Source organism: Hyla sarda, chromosome 9, assembly GCF_029499605.1.
Source record: "Hyla sarda isolate aHylSar1 chromosome 9, aHylSar1.hap1, whole genome shotgun sequence".
NCBI classification, from domain to species: Eukaryota; Metazoa; Chordata; class Amphibia; order Anura; family Hylidae; genus Hyla; species Hyla sarda.
This window is the reverse complement of record NC_079197.1, coordinates 26828063-26851344: the sequence shown is the minus strand read 5'-3', so window position 1 is coordinate 26851344 and position 23282 is coordinate 26828063. Positions and strand designations below refer to the sequence as shown.

Sequence of the window (23282 nt, the reverse complement as noted above, 5' to 3'; positions counted from 1 at the left end):
GCTGGACATTATTAATCAGCTCCCTTATTTATGTAGGAGACCAAGTATTACAAGGCAAGAACATGACTACCATTGTAGCAAGCATAGCAGCAGCTGATGCTAGTCAAGGTGAAGTGGAGCTCTGGCGCCCCATAATAACATACCGTATTTTTCGCCCTATAGGACGCAGGTGCAAAATCTAGAAAAAAAAAAGATTCTGCACCCAACAGTGATCTTCAACCTGCGGACCTCCAGATGTTGCAAAACTACAACTCCCAGCACGTTGGCTGTCCGGGCATGCTGGGAGTTGTAGTTTTGCAACATCTGGAGGTCCGCAGGTTGAAGACCACTGTTATAGGAGGTACTACTCACCTGTCCCCGACGCTCCGGACCCATCACCGCTCACCACCGCTGCCCTGGATGTCGCTCCATCGCTGTCACCGCGTCCTCGGGGTGCCCCCGACGCTCCGGACGTCTTCTTTCCCGGGATCCACGCTCTCAGTCGCCGTCATCACGTCGCTACGCACACCGCTCCTATTGGATGACGGGACGGCGTGCGCGACGACGTGATGACGTCGAAGGAGTGCGCCGGCCATGCAGGGGATCCCGGCACGGAGCAGACACCGAGGTGGCAGGTAAGTTCCCTCCCAGTGTCCTGTAAGCTGTTCGGGACGCCGCGATTTCACCGCGGCGGTCCCGAACAGCCCGACTGAGCAGCCAGGTTAGTGTTATTTTCGCTTCAGACGCGGCGGTCAGCTTTGATCGCCGCGTCTGAAGGGTTAATACAGGGCATCACTGCGATCGGTGATGTCCTGTATTAGCCGCGGGTCCCGGCCGTTGATGGTCGCAGGTATTCGCCGTATAAGACGCACCAACTTTTCCCCCCCAGTTTTGGGGAAGAAAAAGTGCGTCTTATACTGCGAAAAATACGGTAGTATTACACCGCACCCATGTCATTGAATGGGTAGACTATGTAATACTTGGTTACGTATGGTCGCCTCATGTTTTTTCCAACTAAGGAACCTGCGATGTCCCCATGCTCCAAGACGGAAAATCTGTAGGGATACTTCTTATGTGAGAAAGCTTTCAACAAACTGAGGGACTGTTATACCACATTATTATTTTAAAAGGGGATATATTCAATAATTTTTTGCTTCCCAGTCTACAAAAGATTGTATATTTGCTGTTTTCGCAATGAATAGTTGTGCATAAAAATCTCTGCACTTTTTACTAACCCGGGTGAACACATATTCATAGACTTTCTGGAAGTTGTTGAGGAGACGTTGATCCTTTGTTTCTCTGTAGCCAAGCAGGAAGGCGATGAGAGCTTCTGTGTGGGGCCACCACAACTTCATATTCCATTCAAGCTAGAAAAGACAACACACCATTATATATATATATATATATATATATATATATATATATATATATATATATATATATATACACACACACACACACACACACACACACACACACACACAATGCATTCGGAAAGTCTTCTGACACTTTCTCTTTTTTTCACATTTTGCGGCCTTGTGCTAAAATAAAATAAAAAAATTATGTTGACACCTAAGGTCACAGATCGGCAGTGGCTCTGAGCTTTTTCCACTATATACAAAACATTCTCTAGTGCACATCACCAAGAGGCGATGACAAAAACCCTCCTCAGATGGTACTACACCTCCAGACTTTCAAAAATCTATCCAAATTGCCCTTCAAACTGCTGGAGAGGTAGTTGCCATCAGGGCACTCTTTTACATGTTTTATGGGACTGTCCCAAGGTGGCCACCTAGTGGTCGGGATAGGTTCCTTAATTTCCTCTTTGCTTAGATACTGAGTGAATCTTAAAGTGTACCTGTCGTCAACAAAAACTTTTTATATAATGGAGATGATACAATTATATGCATATCTGCAATATACATTGGTTAAAAAATGTGTATATTTATGGGTGAAAATTGCTGTCCCTGCAGCTATTGTCTATGAGGAGTCCAAATACAGGAAGTGAGGACCGGACAAGCAGGGCTCTGTGCAGGCTTCTGGCTTGTCAATCATCCTGCTGTGTGAGCCCGTAGCATGTCATAGAGCCTCAGTGTACAGGGCCCTGCTTGTCCCCGGTGTACAAGGCCCTGCTTGTCCCCGGTGTACAGGGCCCTGCTTGTCCCCGGTGTTCAGGGCCCTGCTTGTCCCCGGTGCACAGGGCCCTGCTTGTCCCCGGTGCACAGGGCCCTGCTTGTCCCCGGTGCACAGGGCCCTGCTTGTCCCCGGTGCACAGGGCCCTGCTTGTCCCCGGTGTACAGGGCCCTGCTTGTCCCCGGTGTACAGGGCCCTGCTTGTCCCCGGTGTACAGGGCCCTGCTTGTCCTCGGTGTACAGGGCCCTGCTTGTCCTCAGTGTACAGAGCCCTGCTTGTCCTCAGTGTACAGAGCCCTGCTTGTCCTCAGTGTACAGAGCCCTGCTTGTCCTCAGTGTACAGAGCCCTGCTTGTCCTCAGTGCACAGAGCCCTACTTGTCCTCCCTCACTTCCTGTATTTGGTCTCCTCATAAAGACACACAGGTAATAGCTACAGGGACAAAAATATACATATTTTTAACCAATGTATATTACAAATATACATATAATGGTATTATCTACATTATACAAAAAGTTTTTGTTGATGACAGGTTCACTTTAACCCTCATCTAGCTCTCCTATTAGTAGATCTCAACAAATTCCCCATCTCTCATAGGAGAGAATAGCGTTCTTACTGATGTCAACTAAGTTAATAATTATGTGGAAAAGTCCTTTAACTCCTTCCCTAGATGTTTCTCTGATGTTTATTGTCTATGTCCGGCTGCCTTACAGGTTACTACTGGACTTGTTCTGCAAGTTATGGACAATGTTGTCCATTTCAATGCTTCTCACTTGTGTCATGTTATCTTCTTCATAATGGATGTTTAATCATGTGCTGACATATTGTTACAAAAAATGTTTGCTAATGTTTCCCCCCCCCCCCCCCCATCAATCTACACTAAACCCCCCTAATGTCAAAGTGATGACAGAATGTTAGAAATCTTTGCTAATTTATTGGAAAGGAAAAACTAAAATATTGCATTGATAGAAGTTTTCGGACCTTTTACTCAATGCTTAGTTGAAGCACCATTGGCAGAAAATACAGCCTCCAGTCTTCTTAGTGATGAAGCCTCAAGGTTTCAGGATTTTATTAAGAATATCTATGTACTTTCTTCTCTGTACCCTGCCACTGACAACACCCCCACAGCATGATGGGGTCACCTCCATACTTCACTGTAGGGATGGTATTGGGCAGGTGAGGGGCAGTACCTGGTTTCCTCCAGACTTGACTCTTAGACTTGAGAACAAAAACTTTAATCCTGGTTTTATCAGACCATATAATCTGAGAGTCCTTTAGGTGATTTTTTGCAAACTCCAGACGGCTTTTACTGGAGTGTAGAGGCTTTTCGGCCTCTCTGCCATAAAGCCCAGATTGGTGGAGACTGCCGTGATTTTTGACCTTCTGGAAGTTTCTTCCATCTGTACACATGATTCTTAGAGCTTAGCCAGAGTGATCATTAAGTTCTTTGTCTCCTCTCTTACCAAGACCTTTCTCCTCCGATTACTAGATTGGTGGTGCGGCCAGCTCTAGGAAGAGGCCTGGTTGTTCCAAACATCTTCCATTTAAATGTTATGGTGACCACTGTGCTCTTTGGAACCTTTAGTACAGCAGACATTTATTTTTACCATTCTCTATGTGGTAGCCTCGGGGGGGGGTGTAGGGTAGTTGGGATGTTGTGGTAGATAAGGGGTTAATGTTAACCCTATAGTTCGTGATGCCAGGCTGAGGGCTAGAATGCTGAGGTAATTCTCCGGCCTATCGCCGCCCTTCCCAGAAACGATAGGTGCATATAATGAAATGACTGAAGGTCCACAATGTACTTGAACTTGGGTAACTTTACTTAAGTGCTTGCGATACATCCAGTGAACAATGACAGTCTCAGGAATACAGTCTTTATATAGCTCAATGACTGACAATTGTTGCGGACCTTGAAAGAAATTAAAGTCTTTGAATTTATGGTAATTATTGCAGATCCGTCCGGATTTAGGGGATAGATAAGGTCCGGTGATCCTGCAGAGTGTGTGGGGATTGATACACTCAGAATTTAGAAGTTATCGGCCGTCGCCGCAAGGCCCAGGCCTAGACTCGCTGATCTCAGCAGCGCAGATGCTTCTTGCTTGCTTGCACAGGAACAAGACAGCGAGAACATGGCCGCCGCGCCCTTATATGGGCAGGGGGCGGGGCTAATCTGATTGGTCCGAACATCCGTCATTCATTGTTACAATGAGTGATGGGATTGAGTACGTCACAAGGACCTCCAAAGCTCCTCAAGCAGAAATACCATAGAGTTCACCTAACCACGTGACCCGCAGGTCCTGCTACACCATGGGACAGGCAATTAACTATTTATAGAGCTTTTATATGATATTTACATGCTTCCTAAGTAAGTTGTAGGTGCAAGAACCACCTGGATGAGAGGCGACTAGGGGTGGACAGGACAACAGGAACCCCGACGTCCTAGGGACTCTGGCTATGGGGACCCACAGTAAAAAGGTACCGGATAGGATACGGTACCGGGACACCGCATCTAGATCTGTGCCTCCACACAATCCTGTCTCTGAGCTCTACAGGCAATCCCTGCTACCTCATGGCTTGGTTTTTTGCTCTGATATGTATTATCAGCCATGAGATCTCAGATAGGGCTGTGTCTTTCCTAATCCTGTCAAATCATCTGAATTACCACATCTGAATCCGGTAAAGGTGTAGAAAACATCTCAAAGATGATCATTGGAAATTGGTGGCCCCAGAGCCATTAGTGGCACAATATATATATATATTTTAGACAATATTATAAAAAATGTTTATTGATGCCCTAAAGCATTGGTCTTCAAACTGTGGCCCTCCAGATGTTGCAAAACTACAATTCCCAGCATGCCCGGACAGCCGAAGGCTGTCTGGGCATGCTGGGAGTTGTAGTTTGGCAACATCTGGAGGGCCACAGTTTGAAGACCGCTGCCCTAAAGTTTTGCTTGTCTCAGTACAGGCTGGATGCTTGCAGTTGCTATTGCTCAGGACTCTATTCCCAAGGACAAGCTCCACAGGAGGATTCATAGAGTAAAGCCTTTAGGCGTTGTATAATAGTACAGTGACCCCCCGACTTATGATGGCCCCGACATATGATCATTTCAACATATGATGGCCTCTCAGAGCCCATCGTATGTTGAAGACAGCATCGACATATGATGCTGCTGTGTGTCGGGACCATCATGCAAACAGCTATCTGACAGCGCTGACAACTTCAACTGACAGACAGTTGTTTAATGTGCCCCGATCTGCCTCCTGTTACTCACATGCTGTCCTGCTAACTCATACAGGCTTCCACTGTGAGCTCTGTGTAAGCCCCGCCCCCCCAGTGCAGCCATAGCCAATAGCCTGCAGCATCTTGCTGCAGGCATCCAATGAGCTGCTGGCTGCCCTCCCCTTCCTTTCCTATAGAGCTGTAGTTGGCAGGATGGTAATGGAGGACATTCTGTCCCCCCTGAAGGTATTTAAAGAACTGTACAGTACTGTATGCGATGTCACACATCACATACAATACATAGACACACTATACACCCCATACATCAATGTTTCCCTATCAGTGTGCCTCCAGCTGTTGCCAAACTATAACTCCCAGCATGCCCAGACAGTCAATGGCTGTACATGCATGCTGGGAGTTGTAGTTGTGAAACAGCTGGAGGCACCCTGGTTTGTTAAACACTCCCCATACAATGGTCATCCCAGAACCAATTAGCAGTTTCCCATAGAGATATGTATTCAACATACAATGGTTCCGAGGCCCCAGAACCAATTATCATTTTTACATAGACATATGTACTCGACATATGATGGTTTCAACATATGATGGTTCTCCTGGAACCAATTAATATCATATGTTGAGGGACCACTGTATTGGTAAAGTGTCCATATGTATCTTTTATGCACAACAATAAAAAACATGAGCGGTACGCTTGAATCTGCCCATAGTAGCATTACTTACTTGTGTAGGGCAATGTCCATCCACGTCTTGGAAAGAAAAAAGTCCCCCATACTCCTGATCCCATCCTGATTCAAAAGGTAAAAGTACAAACTTCTCCACAGCGATCGTCCCCAAATTATGGTCACCGTTTGTAAAAGCTTGGCGTAAAAGAAACCAGCCAGCCTCAATGGCATGTCCTGTGAAGGAGACAAAAGACTGTATAAAGGAGAAGACTAAAAAGACAAATATAAAAAAAAGGAGCAGTTGTTACCATACATCTCAGTATCAAAGTATGAACTGGTCATACCAGGGTTTTGGTGTCTGCCCATGCATCCTGGCAATTCTTTTCCATCTTCAGAAACATTCTCCAAAATGGCCTGGCCATCACGCTGCAGAAGAATACTATGAAATAGTTATATATGAATATAAGATGCATAAGTTGTCCAAAAATGGTTGTCCAAGGGGTTGTCTAGTTTAGAAATAGAGATGAGCGAACTTACAGTAAATTTGATTCGTCACGAACTTCTCGGGTCGGCGGTTGCTGACTTTTCCTGCATAAATTAGTTCAGCTTTCCGGTGCTCCGGTGGGCTGGAAAAGGTGGATACAGTCCTAGGAAAGAGTCTCTTAGGACTGTATCCACCTTTTCCAGCCCATCGGAGCACCTGAAAGCTGAACTAATTTATGCAGGAAAAGTCATCAACTGTCGAGCCGAGAAGTTCGTGGCGAATCGAATTTACTGTAAGTTCGCTCATCTCTATTTAGAAACCCATTTTTAAAGTAAATCTGTCACCAGTGTCGCTGCTGTCCTCTACACTAACGTCACTAAGCTCTGCCTGTGCCCCAAGCCGGGCCGGAGCTGAAGTTAACAGAGGAGATTACCGGAGATCCCCTGCACGGAACGGGACAAGGTAGGTACCGTGGTCATCAGTGTCACCTGAACTACCTGTCATTACTGACAGGTTAAAGGGGTAGTCCAGTGGTGAAAAACTTATCCCCTATCCTAAGGATAGGAGATAAGTTTGAGATCGCGGGGGGTCCGACTGCTGGGGCCCCCCGCGATCTCTCTGTACGGGGCCCCGGCTCTCCGCCGAGATAGGGGTGTCGACCCCCGCACGAGGGGGCGGCCGACACGCCCCCTCAATACATCTCAATGGCAGAGCCGGAGATTGCCGAAGGCAGCGCTTCGGCTCTGCCATAGAGTTCTATTGAGGGGGCGTGTCGGCCGCCGCTTCGTGCTGAGGTAGACACGCCCCCTTCCCGCGGGCTGTCGGGGCTCCGTACAGGAGATCGCGGGGGGCCCCAGGGGTCGGACCCCCCGCGATCTGCAACTTATCCCTTATCCTTAAGATAGGGGATAAGTTGTAAACCACTGAGTCACCACTGGACTACTCCTTTAATGCAGGTGACAGATTTCCTTTAAGCTGCAACTATGCTTGGGAGGAGTTATATGTAATTCAGCATAACACACCCTTGGCAGGTAGATAAATAGAATACACTACTGTCCAAGAGGGGGATAATACCATCATCTTATAATGTACTGTATATAGTACCTGTAGGTGCTGCAGGATCTTCTCCACACTCCATGTTCCCACCTCTGCGTACGTCATCGCTGCCTCTTCATCATCCTCACATAACTGGTCGACCAGGTTCAGCAGCATCATGGGCACCGCCATAGAGTTTACTGGTTCAGCCCCAGGCAGCTCCGGTCTCCCCAAGTCAGATGAGTCTACTCGCACCCAGTGAACAATTTGGTCCATCATCTTGTATGCCTCTTTCTGTACAACACAGACTAGATTAGTATTACAGTATTTATATGGATTTTTAATAATAAAAAAATTCCCCAAAACAGCAATCACTGAGCTTTATGAACATGTTCTGGCTAGTGCTAATTTATGTATAAAGTAATAGTATAGAATACATGACTATTGTAAAGGTTTTCTGGAACTGTAATAATAATAATGACTAAAAGTTAGCATAGGCCATTAATAGGGGGTTGGTGGAGATCCCCATACGCTTGGAGGTCAATAGGGAGGAGTCACATATGGAATTTGATGGGGTTATAGAAATCACTGGAAATAGTAATTAGAGACGAGCGAACTTACAGTAAATTCGATTCGTCACGAACTTCTCGGCTCGGCAGTTGATGACTTTTCCTGCATAAATTAGTTCAGCTTTCAGGTGCTCCGGTGGGCTGGAAAAGGTGGGTACATTCCTAGGAGACTCTTTCCTAGGAATGTAGCCACCTTTTCCAGCCCACCGGAGCACCTGAAGGCTGAACTAATTTACGCTGGATAAGTCATCAACTGCCGAGCCGAGAAGTTCGCGACGAATCGAATTTACTGTAAGTTCGCTCATCTCTAATAGTAATATTATAATAGAAATGTTGCTTCCATGCTTTTGTTACATGAATTTGTATGTCTAACTTAAATAGGCACTGTCTTTTGAACAAACCTTGCATAGGTCAGTAATACAAGCAAATGTAAGAAACTTTGTAATGTATCTTATTAGACAAAAATGCTTCTTCCTCCTGGTATCAAGTTTCTCCCCCCCCCCCCCCCCTCCCCCTCCTGTGAGATTGTATTAAACTATAAAACTCAGCTTAGCTTTGTCCTGTGTCTGCAAGGCAAGCCAATACAAGTCTATGGAGGGGTAAGGAGGGAGCTCTGCCCACCAGCTCTGGGAGAACTGCAAATTATAGATGAAGCCTGCAGAAATCTGCTGAAAAGATGCCACATACAAGTTATATAATGGCCATAAATAGTGCTGCTCCTTATGAATACATAATACACAAGGTAGCTTATCCTAAAAAGTCACCTAAAATGACGGTACGCTTTAAAAGGGTACTCCGGTGGAAAACTATTTTTTTAATATCAACTAGAAAGTTAAACAGATTTGTGAATTACTTTTATTTAAAATCTTAATCCTTCCAGTACTTATCAGCTGCTGGATGCTCCACAGGAAGATGTGTAGTTCTTTCCAGTCTGACCACAGCGCTCTCTGCTGACACCTCTGTCCATGTCAGGAACTGTCCAGAGCGGGAGAGGTTTGCTATGGGAATTTGCTCATGCTCTAGACATTTCCTGACACGCACAGAGGTGTCAGCAGAAAGCACTGTGGTCAGACAGAAAAGAAATCCAAAAAGAAAAGATCTTCCTGTGGAGCATACAGCAGCTGATAAGTACTGGAAGGATTAAGATTTTTTAATATAAGTCATTTACAAATCTGTTTAACTTTCTGGCACCAGTTGATTTAAAAATAAAAATAGTTGCTGCAGTGCATGGCGGCGGTCGCATAAACCTTGTGCTCCGCTGCAGCCCAGGCCTAACAGCGGCTACACAGCATTGATCCTGAGCATCTCGCTACAGCAATTGTGCCCACCGGTACCTGAACTATCGGGGCACCTGATGATGACCCGGAGGCGAGGGAAAAAGAGCCCACTGAAGCTCACGGCGTTCTTTCCTGCTGCAGAGGCCTCACAAGATGGCGCGGCTCAGTGCGGGTCAGCGTCTCCGGCTACTGGAAGTGCCTCACCAGCGTCTTCATCCTCCCAGACGGGCTGCGCCCTGGAGGCTTCTCCTTCAACTCCTCCAATTCTACTGACAGGCTGGTCACCCTCGGTGCAGCAGGACCCGCAGGTACCGTTTTCCCCGATCTCCTCCAAGCCACTGGGAGCGGGGACACTGCATACTAGAGGCCCGGGAGGCCCTGATGGGAGCTCTCCGTCGGCGCCCCTAACTGAACCTATTATGAGGGGGCTTCTTGCTGAGTTACACACCTCCATTCAGGGTGACATTAAGGCAGCCGTGTCCAATATACAGCATGAGATCTCCTCTCTTGGGCATCGCACATCGCACATTGAGAACAAGATGGCGGAACTCACCTCTTCTCATAATGAAGTAGTGGACTTGGCTAATGGCCTGGAGGATGAGGTTGCCGCTCTTCAACTTAAGATAGCTGATATGGAGGACAGGTCTCGCCGAAACAATCTAAGGGTGAGAGGGGTGCCGGAGTCTGTGAAAACGGAGGACCTCAACACCTTCCTTACGGATTATTTTGCATTGTTGTTGCCTCAGGCCTCCACCCTAGATCTGCTGATGGACAGAGTCCACAGGCTTCCGAAGCCCAAAACCCTACCTGCTGCTACACCGAGGGATGTGATTCTGCGCCTTCACTTTTACCATATTAAGGAGCAATTAATGTTGGTGGCGCGCTCCTCACCCTCCCTACCAGAGGGATATTCGGGACTCCAACTCTTCACGGATCTTTCTGCTGCCACTCTAGCCAGGAGACGTGAGTTCAGTGCAGGGACTAAAGCTCTCAGAGAAAAAGGGATCCCTTATAAATGGGGATTCCCTGTGAAATTGATTATCACCAATAAGGGGTCCAAACATGTGGTCTCTTCCCCGGAGACCCTTCTGCAACTGTGTGCGGAATGGAACTTGCCTGTTGATTCAACTGCTCAGAGGTCCCTGGACATACCACATGCTGCAAAGATAGCTGAAGAATGGAAGGTTGTCTCCCACCGCAAGAAGAAAATCAAGACATGAACTGTTCCTCTGCCTTTGGACAGGCCTGTCCGACTTGTCTCGCTGGCTTGCGACTGGGGTATCCCTCCCCATCTTTTGGGTTACTTATCCTCTTAGTGCTCTGGATACTTTTCCTGAATGCTTAAACATTCGGCCTAACTGCAGTCGAATGTACTTTCCTACCCCCATTAAGACCTACCACATGGTCTTTACTACTGCTTGCTCAATTTATTTGTTCTTTGTTGTTCGTTCTGTTTACTTGTTTTCTGTCCTGTTGGTCCTCCATCACTCACTTTCTCTAATAATGGATATGAGAGGCTCCTCTTGCGAGCTGCTAAGTGTAGTTGTATCATCTTCGACGGGAGTACCTACTCCCTTTCAGTTTACTGTGCTAATGGTTCTGCTTTGCGTTGATGTATACTGTAACTATGGTTATTAAGGTTGTGTCTATGAATGTGCGGGGTCTTAACTCTCCGTATAAAAGGTCTCTGGTGTGGAAGGAGGCTAGACGCCTGGCGGCAGATGTCCTCTGTATACAAGAATCCCATTTATTAGCCCTAGATGCCCATAGACTCCAAAATAAGAGATATCCACATATCTATCAAGCGCATGCTGTTCACAAAAAGGGAGGAGTGGCGATTGCATTTAAGAACACCCTGACGGTTACTGTCCAGCACTCCGTGATGGACGATAGAGGTCGTTTTATAATTATTGTGTGCTTACTAAACAATGTTCAATATACCTTAGGCTCCTTATATGCGCCTAATGCGAAACAGTGTACCTTCCTCAGGGCATTCTTGCGCAAATTGGAGTCCTTGAGAAAGGGACACTGCCTACTGCTAGGAGATTTTAATATGACCATGTGGCCTAGTGTAGATTCTACTTCGCCCAGTTTGAAAAAAGAACCCACAGGTTTCTTCACTAGTGTGTCCCAAAATGACCTATATGATGTTTGGCGTATATCCCACCCCACCGAAAGGGACTTCACCTTCTTTTCTCATGTACATAAGATATACACCAGAATAGATTACGCCCTTACCTCCCACTCTCTCCTATCATTGGTTTCAGAGGCCCAAATTATGCCCATAGAATGGTCGGACCATTCCCCCATAAGTATAACCATTAAAGAATCGCATAGCGCCCGCCCGGCCTATATTTGGAGACTTAACCCACTAATACTCCATAATCCTGAATACTCTGAAGCGACCAAGTTGGCGGTTGATGCCTACTTCCGCATTAATGATACTGGTGATGTTACGGACCCCATGCTTTGGTGTGCGTTTAAGGCTACAATTAGGGGCCACTTTATTAGCCAAACTGCCTATGACAGGAAGTTCCGCCAGACCAAAACACTAGAACTCCAACAGCGCCTTGCGGACTTGCATAGGCGTAATAAGACCTCGTACTCTCCATCACTAGTAGGTGAAATTTCTCAGGTTAGTGCTACCCTACACTCCCTCTCCTTACACAGCTATGAGACAGCACTGAGAAGGCTTAAAATGACATGGTATTGGCAGGGTAATAGATCTGGCTCTATACTGGCTAAACAACTTAAAAAACGTCAGGATAAGGGGAGAATCCCCTTCCTTACTAAATCTGATGGTTCTATAGTTACTGACCCTCAAAGTATAGCCAATTGTTTTGCAGATTTTTATAGTAAATTGTACAATCTTCAACATGATATTGCTACTCCACAGCCTGATGAAGCAGTTATCTCTTCTTTTCTGTCTTCTATGTCCCTCCCCTCTCTGTCCGCGGACCAAGCATCTGATCTTTGTTCTCCCTTCTCCACAGAAGAAATTCTTGAATGTGTGCGTTCCCTCAAGCCCTCGAAGTCACCTGGCCCTGATGGTATTACAAATGAATTTTATAAGCGATTTGGCCCCTCTGTAGCTCCTTTTTTGACCAGAGCCTTTAACCGTATTAAGGAGAACGGTGTGCCCCCTAAGGAGATGTTGGATGCTCTGGTCATTACCATACCTAAACCTGGTAAGCCATTGGACTCTACCCTAAATTACAGACCAATCTCTCTCCTAAATAGTGATATTAAATTGTATGCTCTGGCTCTTGCTGCCAGGTTGAATAGGGTTCTGCCGGACCTAATTCACAGGGACCAGGTTGGCTTCGTCAAGGGTCGTCAAACGGTGGATGGTACGAGACGCTTTCTCGACATCATCACAAAGGCGCATTCCGATCGGACGCCTTCTCTCTTGCTATCCCTTGATGCGGAGAAGGCGTTCGATCGAGTGCACTGGGGATATTTGCGAAGTGTGCTGCGTAAGTTTGGTTTTCCCCACTCTTTGGAATCCGCCATTATGGCACTATATACGCTCCCATCTGCTAGAATTTACACGATGGGTACCCTTTCTAATAGTTTCTCACTTAGCAATGGGACTAGACAGGGATGCCCACTATCCCCCCTTATATTTACCTTAGTTATGGAACCGCTTGCTCAATCCATCAGGGACTCCCCAAATATTGCGGGCATTCAAATAGGTAAAGTAGACCACAGGATTGGCTTATTCGCCGACGATGTTATCATTAGTCTCTCCGACCCCCTGAGCTCTTTAGGCCCAGTTATGGATATTATTGATGCCTTTAGTCGAGTTAGCTTTTATAAGATTAACCCCACAAAGTCGTGTATCTTGCCATTGCAGATACCCACTGAGCAACAGCGAGTACTACAAGCTAAATATCCCTTCCAATGGGTCACTGACCAGATTCCTTACCTGGGCATAGTCCTTACTGCGTTACCTGATAAGACAATTGCTTCTAATTTTGCTGTTATGAGGTCCCTGCTTACCAAAGAAATTGATCACTTCTCTAGGCTCCCTGTCTCTTGGGCGGGACGTGTTGCCACTGCTAAGATGATGCTGCTCCCTAAAATTTTATATTTTTTTAGATGCCTGCCGATGATAGTACCTGCCTCCTTCCTCTCACAACTACAGAGAATGCTCTTACGATTTATTTGGGATGGTAAGCATCCTAGGGTTGGTGCGAATATATTGTATCGCCCTGTACATGAGGGGGGTATGGGGGTGCCGAACCTTAAAATGTACTATCACGCTGTTCTACTCGATCAGCTTAAAAAATGGTGGTGGCAGGACGCTCCCCCCCTGTGGGTAGATATTGAAGCTGCTGTCCTCAATGTCTCTAATTTTAATAACTTTCTTTGGGCTTTGCGCTTTAACCCTACCTTTGCTCCCTCTTCTCCTTTCTCTACTATTGCGGCTGCTATCAGGCTGTGGAGTAAGGTGGCGCGAATTAAAAGTCTTTGTCCACCTAGAGTGAAGGATATCCCTTTAGCTGCTATAGGAAACTATATTCTAGATATAGATTTTAAGGCCTGGATAGATGCGGGCATCCTCACTGTGGCATCGATTAGCGATGCTAATGGGTTAATGCCTTTCACTGATATTGTACGCATATTCTCTATATCGCAGAAAGACTTTTACAAATATTTGAGGCTTAGACATTTTTTGAGATCCCTCACTTGGGATAGCTCTCGGCCTCGCACTGCGTATGAACATCATTTTCTGTGCAGGGACTCCTCTACTAGGGGTATCTCCTTGCTTATGTAGCTTTGACTGAGGAAGAGGGGGAAGTGGACACTACGTTTAAGTCCAGATGGGAGGAGGACCTGGCACGCAGATTCACGGCTGAGCAGTGGAGCTTTGTCTTTGACTTGCACAAAAAATATTCTAAATGTGTTAATCATTTCGAAGCTTCTAGGAAGCTCCTATACCGATGGTACTACACGCCGGTTCGTCTGGCTAAAATATACCCTACCACCTCCCCAGTATGTTGGCGATGTAGCCGAGAAAGTGGTACCTTACTACACGTGTGGTGGACTTGCCCGTTAATTGCACCTCTTTGGACCGAAATTAAGAAGTTATTGGACAAACTAGTGGATTGCCCCTTCCCATGGGGCCCAGAGAGTGCACTACTATTTCTGTCCCTAGAACAAGTTCCCCCGCATTATATGACCGTTTTATATCATATTCTGATAGTTGTGAGAGCTCACATTGCTCGGAGGTGGAAGTCGACTGGGGTGCCGGGTCTTCCTGCCATTCTGGCGGAGGTGCATAGTAACCTCGTGTTGGAGGGATTGATAGCGAAGAGGTGTGGGGCTTCTAATAGCCGTATAGCTACCCTGTCCCAGTGGACGGACAGATGTTCAACCTCAATTAGGGTCATGGATTAGCTAATCGTATATGCACGATGTATCTCACTCTGATTTGTGTATTATGGTATGTGTATTATGATTATGACTGTATTGGTGGTCTCTCATTCCTTCCTTGTTTTATACATCTTACATTGAGGACCTTACTGTTGTTCTTGTTATATGAAAATCTATAAATAAAGTTTAAAAAAAAAAAAAAAAAAAAAATAGTTTTCCACTGAAGTACCCCTTTAAAAATTAGGTCCCCTCTAACATTTAGTATGCAGGCTTCCCACCTCTCTCTTTCACCTTGTACTTCTCCTTGTGAGTTGTCCTCCATAGCTCGTCCATGGCCATGATGTAGAAACACTCACTGAAGATGGTGCGTTGGATCTTCACCGCTCGGCCATCACGTGTCACCACAAAAGCACATTTCTGAGAACCAGGTGATGGGCGAGCATGAGCAATAAGGAACTCGCCTCCTGAATTTTGAGGGGAAAAAAGTCTTTCAAAATATTCAGCACGGCATATCATTTTAGTAGAGATTTTATCTTTTATGAAGAAAATATAAGTATTTAAAGTTAATATGTAGCTAAAATTATTGACGGAATCTTTATTCTCCGCTATACATAGACCAGGGCCTAACGGGGCGAAGCAGAGTAGAGGGATTAAAACAGAGTGTCTCCAGCTGTTGCGAAACTACAACTCCCAGCATGCCCGGACAGCCGTTGGCTGTCCGGGCATGCTGCCAGTTGTAGTTTTGCAACAGCTGGAGACACACTGTTTGGAAAACACTGCGTTAAAAGAACAGCAAAAAAAAAATCCTGTGTCATGCTACTCCCCTTCAGACCTAGGTGTAAGATACTCAACTTTGTTCCTTTAAAACTTTGTCGTGGCTGAAAAAAAATTGTGCCCGACCATCAAGGTTTTTCCTCACTTTTTCATATTGTGAATATATAATATTTGAATCTTAAAATGTTAGCCCCCCCCACCCTTAAAGGGGTAGGGGTTAAGATGTCTGATCGCATGGGTCCCGCCACTGGGACCCCCACAATGTCTCTGCAGCATCCGGCGTTCGGTTAAAACGCCGACTGCGGCACTGGAGGCTCATGATGTGACAGTTTTTTGTTTTTTTTACTATGTTTGGGGCACTATGGGGGCATTATACAGGGGACATTATATCTGAGTGGCACAGGACAGGGGGCATTTAATGTAAGGGGCACAGAATGGGGCATTTTAGGTCAGTGGCACTGAATAGGGGCATTATATGTGAGGGGCACAGGACAGGTATATAAACAAAAGACAAACGTAAAAATTCACCAGCGCTCAATAAAGTAGGACTTGATATATTATAGTGAAGGATAAGGTGGTATTGCATTTACTCCACAGTGGGGGATCTAGGTGGTTATTTCACTAAAGATACCCCCTCCACGTTAGCTTGCATCACTCAGCCCCGGTCAGGATACCGAATAACAGCGCCAGAACAGCCAGATATTCAGGATTTCATTTAATAAGCATAGCAACGCGTTTCAAAGGCTAAAAACTACCTTCTTCCACAGGACAGGGGGCATTATGTGAGAGGGGCACATATGACGGGGCCTTATATGTGGGGTACACAGGGCAGGGGGCTTTATAAGTCACAGCGGTAGGTTCCATCTGAATTAGATAAGGAAAGACTATAGAGAAGACGTCACCTGTAATCACTGATATCATTGTGTATTCTCCTCACTATAGAGAAGATGTCCCCTGTAGTCACTGATATCATTGTGTATTCTCCTCACTATAGAGAAGACGTCACCTGTAGTCACTAATATCATTGTGTATTCTCACTATAGAGAAGACGTCACTGAAATCATTGTGCATTCTCATTATAGAGAAGACGTCACCTGTAATCACCGATATCATTGTGTATTCTCCTCATTATAGAGAAGACGTCACCTGTAATCACCGATATCATTGTGTATTCTCCTCACTATAGAGAAGACATCACCTGTAGTCACTGACATCATTGTGTATTCTCACTATAGAGAAGACGTCACCTATAGTCACTGATATTCTGTATTCTCCTCACAATAGAGAAGACGTCACCTGTAGTCACTAACATCATTATGTATTCTCCTCACTATAGAGAAAAAGTCACCTGTAGTCACTGATATCATTGTGTATTCTCCTCACTATAGAGCAGACGTCACCTGTAATCACTGATATCATTGTGTATTCTCCTCACTATAGAGCAGACGTCACCTGTAGTCACTGATATCATTGTGTATTCTCACTATAGAGAAGACGTCACCTATAGTCACTGATATCATTCTGTATTCTCCTCACTATAGAGAAGACGTCACCTGTAGTCACTGACATCATTGTGTATTCTCCTCACTATAGAGCAGACGTCACCTGTAATCACTGATATCATTATGTATTCTCACTATAGAGAAGACGTCACCTGTAATCACTGATATCATTGTGTATTCTCCTCACTATAGAAAAGATGTCACCTATAGTCACTGATATCATTGTCTATGTGGCCTGACTGTCCCATCAGAGCTGTAATCACTTGTAAGTTCTGCAGTTATGATGAGTGAAACAACAACTCCAGGCATAACCTTACCACTGCTTAGGTCATACTGGGAGCTTTAGTTTTAAATGGTTAAAACTTTTCTAGCACTGTCCCATTCTGTGGCAATAGGTATATTTGATTATTATACTGGAAATAATTTTCCGCAACGAGCTACACCACTAGAGGCTGTCACGACAGGCTGAAAAAAATTCCTTGGGGGGGGGGGGGGGGGGGGAGGGCGGTATGAGTATGGGATTACACCATTTTTTACCACACCAGGTGACACCAACCCTAGCAACGTCACTGGACTATGGAAATAAAAAAGGTATGCCCGGAATCCTGATGACTAGCCCTATCTAGCAATGGGCTTATTTACACCCCTGTTCTCCTGTTTGCATGTCTGCTTTAAAATTAACCCTTTACACGTATGAACCTGAAGCCTACCTGCAATGGCAGAATTAAGTATTTCCTCTTTGTGGAATCGGGGCACCTTCCTGTAGAGACGACAATACATCCATACCTAGATTAACCAAAAAATAGATGTGTTTATGTTTACATGAAGATACATATAAGTTTCCTGAACCAATAAAGGCAATTTTTTTTCTAGAAATTCCCTTTAAAAAAGGACTAATCCCAGTCTCATACGAAAGCCAAACAGTGCCAGCTCTACAATGGGTCCTGCTGGGCCCATTGGACCCCGGCTTCACTTTAAAAGGGGGGGGCACTTTGCCACCCAAAATTCTTTTGCTATGCGCCACCACAATTTTAGTTGCACTTTGCTGTCTATAATTTCTTTTAGGTGCTGCTTCAACTTATATATTTTTTATGTTAATACCGTCGTAGTCCCTGGGCGGAGACACCGATGATGTTTGAGGACTGTGCCACCGCCTGCTGAAGTATGAAAGTAGAATGCGGAGCACCCCCTCTGTATTCATACTGGAGCATGCGCAATGATGTCAGACATCAGGGGAGGCAGCTAGAGATATTGTGTAACTGTGCCTCCATGGTGATGTGGCAGCATCTGGCCAGACAATAGTTATATTTATATTAAACCTGGGGAATTATGCTTAAAGATTTTTTTTATACATTTATATGCACATTTTTGGAAACTGTTGTTGCATGTTCACTTCCAGGTTGTGGTGGTGGTGGTGGTCGGGAGGGGTTCAGCATTTCATTCTTCAATGTCTAGGGCCGGCCCTGAAGTATTCATTGCAGGTCTGACTGAAGAAGCCCCTTTTATTAAAGGGAACCTGTCACAAGATTTTACCATATATAACGTGTGGTCAGGGGTGTAACTATAGAGGTGGCAGTCACACCGGGGCCCTGGTGCCTAAGTGGTCCCCAAAGCACATCTGCCCCATAAGAGACCAGCATTATAATTGACATAAGGGGCCTTGTTGCAGATTTTGCAGAGGCCCAGAAGCTACAAGCTTTGCCTCTGTGTGTGGCAATGCCCGGGAAGTTTTCCTACTGGCAGCGATGTGGTGAGGACATGCAGTTTGAAAGATGTCCTTCACTGGACCCGTAAGTAGTCCCCTGGGCAGGTGTCATCCACTTTTAGCTCCATCTGCTTGAGCTGTAATCAGGCCCCCTCAGTGTAATTGACATTGACATTGTCAGGCATGGCCAGCATCAACGCTCTGCTCCATCTGCTTAAAGGGGTACTCCGCCCCTAGACATCTTATCCCCATCCAAAGGATAGGGTATAAGATGTCTGATCACGGGGGTCCTGCTGCTGGGGTCCCCCACGATCTCCCTGCTGTACCCGGTGTTCATTTAGAGCTCGTGACATCACGGCCATGCCCCCTCAATGCAAGTCTATGGGAGGGGCGTGATGACCGCCATGCCCCCTTCCATAGACTTGCATTGAGGGGGCATGGTCGTGATGTCACGAGCCTCTGCCCCGCATCACCAGTCATCCGGCACGGAGTGAAGTTCGCACCGTGCACCGAATGTCTTGGGTGTCGCAGCTGAGATCCCCAGTGGCGGGATGCCCACGATCAGAGATCTTATCCTCTATCCTTTGGATAGAAGATAACATGTCTAGAGGCAGAGTACCCCTTTAAGGAGCAGAGCAGTGACATGGGCTGTCAATCATGCTGAGGGGGCGTGACTACAGCTAAAGCAGATGGGAGTAGAAAAGGATGGTTCCCGCCCAGGGGACTAGTTACAGGCCGGCAGGGGACATCTTTCAAACTTCATATCCTCACCATCGCTGCGGGCAGGTAAGTAAGAAGGTTTTACCATATAAAACGTGTTCTGACTCGTTGAATATGGTAAAATCTGATTCTGGTTCCATTTAACAGCTGTAATTGCCATTTTTTTGCGCAAGGGAAATGTATAAAGCCATGTTCACATGGCAGAAATTTTGCGGAATGGCCACCTGGGAAAACAAAGGCAGACATGGGCTGGAACATGCCAACGCTAGGACCGCTTCCTCTACATAGACGGCAATGCATTTCTGATCAGATTCAGCCAAAAGAATTGACATGTTTATTCTCTTGGTGGACACCAGAGTATGAATTTGCCACGGAGATGTCATGGGCACGGTGCGGCAGCATAGGCTCTGGTAAGGAATATAAAAAAGGAGTTGTCCTAATGAGATGACCCCTGAAACTCAACTAAACATGACAATCACAGAAAATGTGGAGTGAGCTTCTGTATTTTCTTGATGCATCTTTAATGTGAACTTTTACCTGTCTGCCCTGCAACCAGATGTATTTCAGCTGATCATACACTGCTCCATCCCGACCGAGGCAAGTGAAGAACCCTCTGACAACATCAAACACAGTGATACAGGATAAGAACAGGTACAGGTGGTAATATATACACAGACATAGTCCACAACACCTTCCTACAGATTATTAGCTGTTATACTGACATGACTGCCTGTAGGGCAGTGTTTCCATGGCGCAAAACTACAACTCCCAGCATGCCAGGACAGTCAGCCAAAAGCTGTGTGAATGTGGCCTAAAGGGGAAAACTAACTGCCCCTATATTAACCGCAGGGACCCCCCACAATCTCCTGCCCAGCTCTGCTCATGCATGGAGCGACCTCCGCTCCGGATTACTGTTGACTACCATTCAAAGCGACACAACCTCCGCCATGTATCTCTACGGGAGAGCTGGAGATACACAAGTGCTGTCTCTCCGGCTCTCTCATAGAGATAAATGGAGGGGACATGTTCACCATGGCCGCTCCGAGCGGCTCAGTGTTCTGAAAAAAAAAAAAAAGGAGAGTGGGGGTCCCAGTGGTCTGACCCCCGCGATCGGACACTTATCCTCTATCCTGTGTATAGGGGAAAAAAAATGTATGTACTGGAGTTACCCTTTAATGCAAAATAAATCATGAGTTCTATTAAAAAAAAAAAAATAAAAAAAACTGTAACACAGCAATCTGACCGAAATGGAAACCATGGCGTACTCAACTAGGTGATCGAAGTACAAAAGGTCCTAGAAGGATTGATTCTAGGTCAGTATACAGTGGTCCCTCAAGTTACAATATTAATTGGTTCCAGAACGACCATTGTATGTTGAAACCATTGTATGTTGAGACCATAACTCTATGGAAACCTGGTAATTGGTTCTGAAGCCCCCAAAATGTCATCCAGAAAATTGGGGGGGAAAAGTAAGGATTAAATAATAATAAGTGGATAACTAATACAGATAAAGCAAATCCTTACATATAAAAGAAAGAAAAGTAAGAAAACCACTGTCTATGTAGAGGACAGGAGCTTCTTCAGGGTCCTGTACTGTAGACACAAGGGGGGGGGGGGGGGCGCAATTTATCAAAACCCGTCCAGAAGAAAAGTTGCCCATAGCAACCAATCATATCGCTTCTTTCAGGTTTCAGAGGCATTGTTAAAAATGAAAGAAGCGATCTGATTGGTTGGTATGGGCAACTTTTCCACTGCACAGGTTTTGATAAATCTCCTAGAAAGGTAATGGAGCCGCCCTCACCTGGTTTCCAAATGAGCAGCTAACCCTGCACAGGTAAAGTGTACAGAACATGTAATACCTCCCTGTACTGTAGGAGGCGCTATCAGACAGGAATTCAGTGCATACACTTCAGTAATACAGGGGTTTTACCAGTAAATGCCCATTCTGATTGGTCGGTTCTTCCGGCCATTGACACGTTTCACAGATCTGGACTGTCTGTAGCATTGTATGTTGAGTCTGGTTTCAAGTTACAGTGGTCCAGAAAAGACCAAAGTTGAGGGATCACTGTATCTTAGAGATGAGCGAACTTACAGTAAATTCGATTCGTCACGAACTTCTCGGCTCGGCAGTTGATGACTTTTCCTGCATAAATTAGTTCAGCTTTCAGGTGCTCCGCTGGAAAAGGTGGATACAGTCCTAGGAGACTCCTTCCTAGGAATGTACCCACCTTTTCCAGCCCACCGGAGCACCTGAAAGCTGAACTAATTTATGCAGGAAAAGTCATCAACTGTCGAGCCGAGAAGTTCGTGACGAATCGAATTTACTGTAAGTTCGCTCATCTCTACTGTATCTCCATACCTACATCACCCAAGAGCTTACAAACACTGTACGGCTTCATACTAATGGAACATACAACCCTTGAGCAATGCTCGACAAGACCCGCACACACGGCTCTGCTATAACTACTGCATTGGTTTTTCAACCTGTTGCAAAACTACAACTCCCACCGTGCGGTCAGGGCTGAAAAACAGCTGGAGAGCCTCAGGTTGGGAAACACTGATCTACTAAATATCTATTGTTCTTCATGATGACCCCCCCACCCCATGTACATTGCTATGAAATATGTTGGTGCCATATAAATCATAACTACCCATATTCCTTGTCCTCGGAGTGCCGAATCCAGAAATCCATGACTTTGTCCAGCTCTGTAGCGATCCGGTCTCTCCACTGCCGCAGACGATTTTTCTCTGCCATCCTGGAACTCTTTTGTACGGGCAGCGTTGCGACAATCAGTGCCGTGCCACAGGTGAGGTGACCACCACGACTCTCTGGGGTGCTCCTTGCTGTTCCCCCAGATTTCGCCCCCTTATATTCTATGTTCTCAGTTCCCTGTTTGCTGTGAACTTTGCAGCTGAGGAAGGAAATCAGCTGTGGAGACCACAGAGGCGGTCAGCTGACTCCCAGTCACATGATGTATTCCTGGAACAAGTTAAATGTACCGAGAGGGAACGCTGAGTCTTCGGAAAATGATTGACGATAAACAAGGAGCGTCAGGAACGACTTGAGGGGCATCTGTCGTGTGGTTATGAGAATGGAAGCAGTGAAAGTAACTAGAGATGAGCGTATTTACAGTAAATTCGATTCGTCACGAACTTCTCGGCTCGGCAGTTGATGACTTATCCTGCATAAATTAGTTCAGCTTTCAGGTGCTCCGGTGGGCTGGAAAAGGTGGATACAGTCCTAGGAAAGAGTCTCCTAGGACTGTATACACCTTTTCCAGCCAACGGGAGCACCTGAAAGCTGAACTAATTTATGCAAAATAAGTCATCAACTGCCGAGCCGAGAAGTTTGTGACGAATCGAATTTACTGTAAATTCGCTCATCTCTAAAAGTAACATTACAATAAAATCTTAGTACAGTGGTCCCTCAACATACGATGGTAATCCGTTCCAAATGGACCATCGTTTGTTGAAACCATCGTATGTTGAGGGATCCGTGCAATGTAAAGTATAGGACAGTGGTCTACAACCTGCGGACCTCCAGATGTTGCAAAACTACAACACCCAGCATGCCCGGACAGCCGTTGGCTGTCCGGGCATGCTGGGTGTTGTAGTTTTGCAACATCTGGAGGTCCGCAGGTTGTAGACCACTGTTAGAGAAAGTTATACTCACCTGTCCCCGCCGCTACGGACCGTGACCGCTCGTCACCGCTGTCCGGGATGTCGCCATCTATCGCTGTCGCCGCGTCCCCGACGCTCCGGCAAGGCGTCTGCTTCCCCGGCATCCTCGCTCTCCGTCGCCGCCATCACGTCGCTACGCACGC

General features: G+C 46.0%; 1 protein-coding gene and 1 long non-coding RNA gene across 5 annotated transcripts in view; one reads left to right on the top strand and one right to left on the bottom strand.

The window, feature by feature from the left end:
• Nucleotides 1-23282, bottom strand: part of RENBP (renin binding protein) — a 38157-nt gene that overhangs the window by 3849 nt on the left and 11026 nt on the right. For 3 of the 4 annotated variants that reach the window (XM_056541247.1, XM_056541249.1, XM_056541248.1), the window contains exons 2-8: nucleotides 19996-20071; nucleotides 17744-17819; nucleotides 15049-15221; nucleotides 7602-7826; nucleotides 6358-6439; nucleotides 6072-6247; nucleotides 1215-1346 (exon numbers count right to left, since the gene is read on the bottom strand). In XM_056541247.1, the coding sequence (XP_056397222.1) occupies nucleotides 1215-1346; nucleotides 6072-6247; nucleotides 6358-6439; nucleotides 7602-7826; nucleotides 15049-15221; nucleotides 17744-17813 (858 nt within the window). In that variant the 5' untranslated portion in view covers nucleotides 17814-17819; nucleotides 19996-20071. Of the gene's footprint in view, nucleotides 1-1214; nucleotides 1347-6071; nucleotides 6248-6357; nucleotides 6440-7601; nucleotides 7827-15048; nucleotides 15222-17743; nucleotides 17820-19995; nucleotides 20072-22109; nucleotides 22588-23282 lie in introns of those variants that run through there. The other variant, XM_056541246.1, reaches the window with a different exon arrangement.
• Nucleotides 1-23282, top strand: part of LOC130291858 (uncharacterized) — a 42645-nt gene that overhangs the window by 12149 nt on the left and 7214 nt on the right. The gene's annotated exons all lie outside the window — the stretch shown is intronic.